The 8,065-nt window shown below is 63.9% G+C and overlaps 1 protein-coding gene across 1 annotated transcript; it reads right to left on the minus strand.

Moving 5' to 3' along the window:
• Nucleotides 1–894: 894 nt before the first annotated feature.
• POLR2E (RNA polymerase II, I and III subunit E) lies at nt 895–6,445 on the minus strand. The gene is made up of 8 exons (XM_078443756.2): nt 6,312–6,445; nt 5,091–5,265; nt 3,184–3,299; nt 2,544–2,624; nt 1,926–1,984; nt 1,753–1,831; nt 1,499–1,579; nt 895–1,280 (listed from the first exon to the last, which is right to left on the minus strand). Exons 1-7 carry the CDS (start codon nt 6,366–6,368, stop codon nt 1,514–1,516), a joined length of 633 nt encoding a protein of 210 aa, XP_078299882.1. The 5' UTR covers nt 6,369–6,445; the 3' UTR covers nt 895–1,280; nt 1,499–1,513.
• Nucleotides 6,446–8,065: the final 1,620 nt, after the last annotated feature.

The raw sequence follows: 8,065 nt of genomic DNA on the forward strand, positions 1-8,065 counted from the left end.
CAGGGGTGTGCGGACGAGACGTGGGGCGGCTGCGGTGCTGACCGCCGGGCGGTTCCTCCAACGGGCAACCAGCCTCCAGGCGACCCGGCAATTCTACTCCCAGATACACGCCCGAGAAAAATGAAAACACACGTCCACGCGAAACTTGTGGTGAAGGCCCACAGCATTATTCGTAACTGCCAAAACGTGGAAGAACTCGCTGTCCAATGGCAAGCAAATGGATACACACATGTCCACGGCACACGCGCACATCGACCGCGAGCAGGAGCAAGGCGCCCACCCCCGCCGCCCCACGGTCGGTCCCCGAACACACGATGCTCAGGGAGGGAACCAGACACGAGAGGCCACGCGAGGTGTGAATCCATGTGCGTGAAACGTCCAGAACAGGCTCATCCACGGATGGGAAGGGGGCTCGTGGGGGCCGGGGTGGTGGTGGGGAGGAATGACTGGTGATGGGGACGGGGTTTCCTCTGGGGTGACAAGTTCTAACAGTGACAACACTAAAACCCACTGAACGGTGTGCCGCGAATGGGCGGCTTGTGTGGCACAGAAGTTATATCCCGGTAAAGCAGTTACTAAAACAGAAAGAAAAGCAAACCGGGGGAAGACTTCCTGAAATCAGACGGTAACGGGAGGAAGCTGGGTGATCTCACTGCAAACTTCTGCGCGAGAAAAGCAGCAGGAAACCAAGTCGAAGCAACACGGCAGCGCTGCCTGCCTCGCGCACGTGGACAGGGCCCGATGCCCGCCGTCCACCCCCCCGCAGGCTCGGTACAGGGACGGGAGAGGACGGCCACCCTCCGGGGCAGCAGGCGCCACAGAACAAGGGGGCTGAGTCCCCCCGGTGGGGCCTAGGGCCTACAGCCTCGAGCAAGGCCACTCGTCGCAAACCGGTCGTTCTGCCTTCCAGACAAGCCGCTTTATTGACTCCAATACTTCTAATTCTTAAAAACACCCGGCAGCAAGTAGCAACTGGCTCTCTGCCGCCACGGACGCGGCTCACAGATGTCCCCGGGGCCACCCTATAGGACACGGCGACAGCAAGGCGCTGGGGGCCAGAGACTTGGACCCAGGACTGCAGTTTGTCACCGGGCGCCGGAGGGCCTCCCTGCGCCGTCCCGTTCCCTCCGGAGGCGCCCTCACGCGGGGCCCAGGTGAGGCCACACACAGACCTTCAGCCCAGGGGTGTGGAGAAGCAGCAGTGAGGAGGTTCCTGGGGTGACTGTTCCCACAGGGCGGGCCGCCTGCCGCCCTCAGCCTGGGTGAGGGACTCCGGGCCGCTGGACGAGAGGAAGGACGAAGGCGTGTTAGTCGGTCCTGCGAGCCTGAGCCAGCTGCCTCCAAGCCCGGCGACAAGTGGATGACACACGAAGGACCGTGGGCAGCGGGGAGAAGGGGCTCTCCGGCCACAACCCGGTGGGCGGGAACGATGCGCTCCCTCCCGGGCCGGAGACGGACAGGCCCTCCCGCTCAGCACCCCCGAGAGGTGCCATCTCACCTGCAAGCAGGGCGGCTACTGCACCAGCCGGTAGGTGATGTACCTGCCCGCGGTCTCGCTGGGCCGGATGATCTTCACCACCTGCGCAGGTGCCAAAGCACAACAGGGGCTGGGGCCTCCCCACAGGCTGAAGTCACAGCCCACCCCGGATCTGGGGTGGGGGGGGCCCTGGGTGACGGGGGGGGGGGGGGGCGGGACTCCTCACCTGCCCTTGGGGGAGCCCCAGGTGGGGGGGGGGGGGCGCGAGTCCTCACCTGCCCTCGCTTTATCCCAAAGTAGCGGGCCACCGGGTCTCCGGCCTGGATCCTGGGCAGCTGGTTCTCTCGGAGTTTACTGAGCAGCTCAGTCAGGGAAAAAGCCAGGCTCAGCTGACGGGGGTGGGGGTGACTGGGGTGCGGGGGCCCAGGGGAGGGGGCCGAAAGGATACTACCGGGCCAGGAGCTCGGTCACCTCCTCCTTGGTCATGACGACGTGCTCCGGGACCAGCTGCCAAGAGGAGGAGCTGAGGACAGGCCCCGCTGATTCCCCACACAGAGAAGGGGTGTGGGGCGGGCCCTGGCCAGCTGCCTTGTCGCGCCACGTTAACCAGAGGGGCCTGGGTTTACAGATGTCCTGGCACAGCCCCATCCTGCTCCCGCCTCCATGTGTGGACGGGGGTTCCCAGACTGCGCCTCCTGCAGACCAGCCCTGGGGTCCCGCCCCCACCCCCCGGGGCTTCCTGACTGTGCAGGCCAAGCAGGCCTGGGGATCTGCATTCCTGGTTATGTTCCTGGGTGATGTTGCCGCGGCCCGTCCGGGACCACACTCAGGGACCCCTGCCCTACTTCCATCACCAGACCGGCTCTCCGCAAAGCGGGAGCATCCAGCCCCGGGGACGCGTCCCCACTGTCTTCCTACTATCAGGCAAACGCCCACATCTCTGCCATCCCCCAGCGGGTGAGGGACCGTGGGGCCCGGCACTGCCTTCCCAGCCTCCCTTCATCCCTCGCTAGCCCCCGCTGGGGAGGAGGGCCCATTCCCCGCAGCCCCCACCTGAGGCCCCCACCTCGTGCTCTGTGATGTTGATGAGCAGCTCCTGTTGCAAAAACTGCTCCAGGACGTACTTGGGGGCCATGTCAACCAGCGACTGGAAGAGAGACCGCCCTCAGGCACAGCCAAGAGCCAGGACCACCCCACCGTTGGCTCCCTGGAGGCTGGCGGGGGCGGGAAGCCAGAGAGGGTTTGCTTTCACACCCCAATAAACCGCCAAGCGTTGCAATTCAGCAAAACCCACCACCAGGCAGCCGGGCTCCTCCGCAGGGAGAGCCCGCCCACCCAACAGGGGCCTCGGCCCGGTGTCACGGTGACAACCAGGTGATGCTCGCGTGTTTCCATCTGACAAAACGCTCCCGGGGCTCGTCCTCGAGCCGATGGGGCTGGGAGTGTCCTGCAGCCCCCAAGCACAGGACAAAGAGTGCTTACTGGTCCTCCGTCCCGTCCCGTCCCAGACGGGGCGCCGACCGCCCTGCCACTCTGGCCCTGCCCCTCAGCGAGGGACAACCGCTCCTTCTCAGATCCCAGTCCCCGGGGGTCCCCTCGGGATGGGCGAAGGGCCCCGTGAGGAGCTGTGGCAGGAAGGGAAGCGAGGTGCTCAGGGCCGAATGAGAGACAGCGGGGCTCAGCACCTGGGCGGGGCCCCCACCCACCTGCTTGGCGGAGGGGGTCATGCCCTGCTGCACCACGATGAGGGCGCGGGTGATGTTCTCTTCCTGCATCCGCTGGCAGTACACCTTGATCGTCTTGATGCCGACCTTGGGCTCCTCTGCGGACAGAACGCACGGCGGTCTGCACTGCCGGGGCCCCTCTCGCCGTGCGGGCCCGGCTCCCTCGCCCTCTCGGGCACCCGGGCGCTAGCTCTGCTCTGCCGAGGGGCCCCTGTGCCACTCCGGAACGGCCCCTTCTCTCTGAGGCCTCAGCTTCCCCACACGCACGACAGGAACCTGGCTGCTGGCTCCCAGACCAGGGGGCTGGCCGCCTCCACGTCACCTGGGGAGCTGAAAGGTGCCTGGCAGCCCGGACTTACTGGACCCCTTCCTGGAAGTAGGATCTGGGACGCATGTGGTCCGGGGCCTCAGTGGTGCCAGGGTTTGGGAACGCCCACAACAAGCGCTTCGTCTAGTCTACGGGAGCCCGAGGTCCCACCACGGAGACTACCTCCCGTCCCTGCACTGCCGGTGGGGTGCCAGGTCACCACGGCGCACAGGCCCAGAGCCTGGCACGATGGGACCTCTGGACTCCGGGAGCCCAGCAGACGGGCAGCCCCTGGTGCCAGGACCCACGCGGGGCTCCCGGCCAGGCCCCTGCCCGCTGCTCCGTCACGGCACCCTCCTGAGACCCTCGCTCCACCGACGGGCATATCGTGGGCTGAGTCGTGTCCCCCCCAAAGCCCTTACGTTAGAGTCCCAACCCCCAATACCTCGAACACGACTGCATTTGGAAACAACGCTAAATTTACGCGAGGTCATCGGGGCAGACCCGAATCCAACCGACTGCTGTCCTTCTAGGACACGAAGACAGAGACGCAAAGAGCAAGTGGCCGTGTGAGGACACAGGGCGAAGGCGGCAGACCGCCAGCCCTGCTGATACCTGGCGTCAGACTTCGTGCCTCCGGCGCTGGGAGCGGAGCGGTCGCAGACGCTCAAGCCGCCAGGTCGGGGGTGCTGTGTGGACTAACACGGCAGGAACCCCAGTCCTGAGCTATGGCCCGCGGGAGAACACGGACGCCCCCACTCTCGGGAGGCTGAGACAGCGCCACAGGGACGCAGGCGGCTAAGCACCAATGCCTCCAACAAGCACGCCTCACACACGGGGACGCTTCCTGTGAAAGCACCAGCTGGGTCCATTGTGTAAACGTGTGCCACCCCCCTTGATTCCAGGCAGTGGGCTGGGCCCCCAAGTGCTCACCCCACAGCACAGCCTCCCGACCCTTATGGGCCTCAGAGTCGGGCTGCCTCAGTGAGCAGGTGCTAAGACAGAGGGACACAGGGGGCCCGGGACACCCCTCGGTGGGCTCTTCGCTCGACCTGGAAGGGGTGGCACCCGAGCTCGGTGAGGGGCATGGACAGGGCCCAGGACGGGGCCAGAACCCTCCAGCAGCACAGGAAGGGGCTGCAGGGAACGGGAGGCTTGGAGACTGGAGGCTGGGCTGATGGGGGGGGGGGGGGGGAGCCAGAGAGGACACAGGTGAGTCTCAGGTCATGAGGGGTCCGGGGGCCCCCCTGGGAGGCCTGTGACGGTCCTGGTGGAGAACACAGCCGAGGAAGAAAAACTGGGGAAGGGGATCGAGGAGAAGGAAGCTGGAAAAAGTGCTCAGAGAAGTCAGAGATCAATGTCATCGTCTGCAGTGAAAGGGCGGGGGGGGGGGGGGGGGGGTGGCGCGGCAGGGGGGTGTGTGTGCTCTCTTTCCAGGCTGGGAAGAGTAAAAAGGGTCAGTGTAGACACTGGTCACACAGCATGCAGCTGCGACCATGTGACCCCGAGCAGGCCCTCGGATGGCTCTACTAGGACCGTGACCCCCAGGACACACACAGCCAAGGACCAGCAAGGCCCTCACCTGGAAAGAAGACGAACATCTGGTCAGTGGGGTCGTCGTTGTGGGCCACCAGCACCGTGAGGTCTGTGCGCCGTGGCCGCCCTTCACTCGGCTTGTCCCCAAACTGGGCCTTGAACTCTTCCAGTGTCTGGTCCAGCTCATCCTGGGTCACCAGGTAGCCACGGTCATGGCAGAGCTGCAGAGAGAGAGAGAGAGAGAGCTAGCCCAGTGACCTCAGGGCAGAGAGAGCTGGCGGGAAGCGCTCGGGCCAGATGAGGCCACTGCAGAGAAGGACACGGGGTTTGGGGGCCTGATGCGACAGGTGCATGTAGACGTCAGACGGAAATGGGCACGTGGGGACACAGACCAGGGCACGCCCCAAGAGAGCCCCTGCGCTGCTCCAGACAACCAGCTGCCACACACGCAACTGTCACCTTATCCTGAGCCTCGGGGACAGGCCGTGACCGGGAAGCGGTGGGGCAGAGCTATGGCCCTGGGGTCTGGGTGGGAGGGGCACTGCTGGGCTGGCCAGGGCTCCTCCAGTGGGTGAAGAGGATCCAGACGGAGAGAGGGAAGGTCAGAGCTGCTACCCGGCCCTGCGCCCACCCCTTTTCTCCATGAGCCCCCTGGCCTGATTGTCCCTCCAGAGCCTGCAGGGCCCCCAGCGCAGCCCCTGGGCACGGCTGCTCTGGTCCCTGCCTTAGAGCAGCTTTGCAAAGCGGTAAGAAGGGGCTGGATGCGGCCGCCTGGGCTTAGTTCGGCGGGATTTCTCCCAGGCCTGGGATCGAACGGGTCCCCTCACACCGGGCGGCTAAACCGCACGCCTTGCAGCGAACGCTCAGCCAGACTGTTGCTGATAGTTGTCCCGAACAACGCGAGGAGCTCAAAGGTGGCGGCCGAGGCCGTGAAGTAGCCGCCGAACAGAAACATCAGTCAGACGCCCTCACTGACCAGCAGGGCTCCCCCCAAGCCCCGATTCTGGGATTCTGTCAGGCACCCGGGCTAGAGCCCAAGCCTTCCAGGAACAGGCCCAAATGGGAGAACAGGGGTCCGCCGTCTCTCTCCAGCTCGAGGGAGACCCCCTCCTCCCCACCCCCACCCCCCGCCCCTCCCCGGGACCGCCGGACTCCCGGCTCGGCCACAGGCCGTCGGCCCCTCCGTCCTCCACGCGCCCCGGCCCCGCTGCGCGCCGCAGGGACCTCGTCCTGGTCCGACCTCGCCGCGTTAGCCGAGCAGGCTCACCTGCATGATGGTCTTGCGGATCTTCCACAGCCGGTACGTCTCCTCCTCGTCGTCCATGGCCGCCGCCGCTCCGCGTCAACGCGCCCCAGCCCGGCAGTACCCTCACCGACTGCGCCTGCGCCGAGCCATTGTCAAGCCCCCAGTCCCTCTCGTGGAGGGCTGTCGACAGCGAACGCCTGAATCCAGACAACTTCGGGAGCGGCAGCGCCAAGGGCAGCCCGGGCCTTCTGAGAGCGGCGGTTGGCTGCGCGAGAGGCGTGCGAACGGAACCGCCCACTCTCGCCTCGGCAGTTCTCGCGTGGCCTTGGCCGCAGGGCCTCTCGGGAGTTGTGGTTTCCGCTCAACGCTGGTCTCTGCGTTAGATTTAGAATCGTGGGAGGCGGAGGCGAGCTACGGGAGGGGAAACTGAGGCCGGACGGAGGCAGCGGTCTCCTCGCTTCCCAGAGAGGGCCGGGCAACTTTGTAGGCCCTTTGTAAATATGCATCCAGGTGCTGCGGGCCGCGTCCAACTTAATGCCCATGAGCCTTGGTGTTCCGTTCTGTGCAATGGAAATAAAGTGTCCCCGTTTTAGAGGGTTAGGTGAGAGTCTAAAGGGACGGCTGTGCTTGGGAGGAGCCTGGCATAGCTCCTGGGCTCATGAGGTGCTCCCACCTGTGTCTCCCCGCAACCCCCACTGCGCATCCACCCCTGCCCCCAGCTCAGCGCTCGCCCCATTGGAGGCGCATCAGGAGCTTCTCATTGAGCGATACGTTCACAGAGACAGACATTCCAGGGAGACACAGGACAGAAACGGTGAGCACAACAGACGATAATGTTACAAGGTGACAATGCTATGGAAGAAAAGGTAGACCACGCTAAGCAACGTGGGAGACTTTCAGTGTCAAATGGGGAGGAGGTCAGGGAAGGCAAGGAGCGAGAGAGACTCTGGCAAAAGCCCAAATAGAAGGAGGAAGCTGTGGGAATGTCTGTAGAAAGGTCTATCAAAAGGTACAGCGTGTGCAAAGGCCCTGAGGCCGCACTTTGCCTGGTGAGTTGGCAGCAAGGAGGCCTGTGGGGGGAGGGGAGGACAGGAGGTTAAAGAGTGCAGTGAGGCAAACCCTGGGAGGCCTTGTTGCTTGGGTTGAAAAGCTTGGGTTAACTTTGTCAGTCACTCTCAGTGTTTGAGCAGGGAGACCAAGGAGGGGTGGAGAGGATGACCTGGGCAGAGCAGTGGGCAGAGTCCTGGTATTCTGAAGGTGGAGCCCACAGATTTGCAGATGGACGGGACACGGAGAAGAGAGAGACAGAGAGGGAGGAGGGAGAACAGGGCAGCCCTGACTGGGGCCAACAGGCCAGGGAGAGACAGGTGTGGGTGACAGATTAGAAAGGGGCTCTGGAGGGGCGCCACTGGGAGTGGCCCAGTCGGTTGAGCGTGTGACTTCAGCTCAGGTCATGATCTTGTGGTTTGTGGGTTCGGGCCCCATGTGGGGCTCTGTGCTGACAGCTCGGAGCCCGGAACCTGCTTCAGATTCTGTGTCTCCCTCTCTCTCTGCCCCTCCCCTGTTCATGCTCTGTCTCTCTCTGTCTCCCAAAAATAAATTGAATAATTTAAAAATTAAAAAAAAGAAAGAAAGGGGCTCTGGGGGCACCTGGCTGGCTCAGTTGGTGGAGGAGAAGTTCACGCTCCACATTGGGCATAGAGATTACTTAAAAAATAAGAATAAAGAAAAAAGAAAGAAAAGAAAGAAGAAATGATCTCCTTGCAGCCCAAGGA

Source organism: Panthera onca, chromosome A2, assembly GCF_046562875.1.
Source record: "Panthera onca isolate mPanOnc1 chromosome A2, mPanOnc1 haplotype 2, whole genome shotgun sequence".
NCBI lineage: Eukaryota > Metazoa > Chordata > Mammalia > Carnivora > Felidae > Panthera > Panthera onca.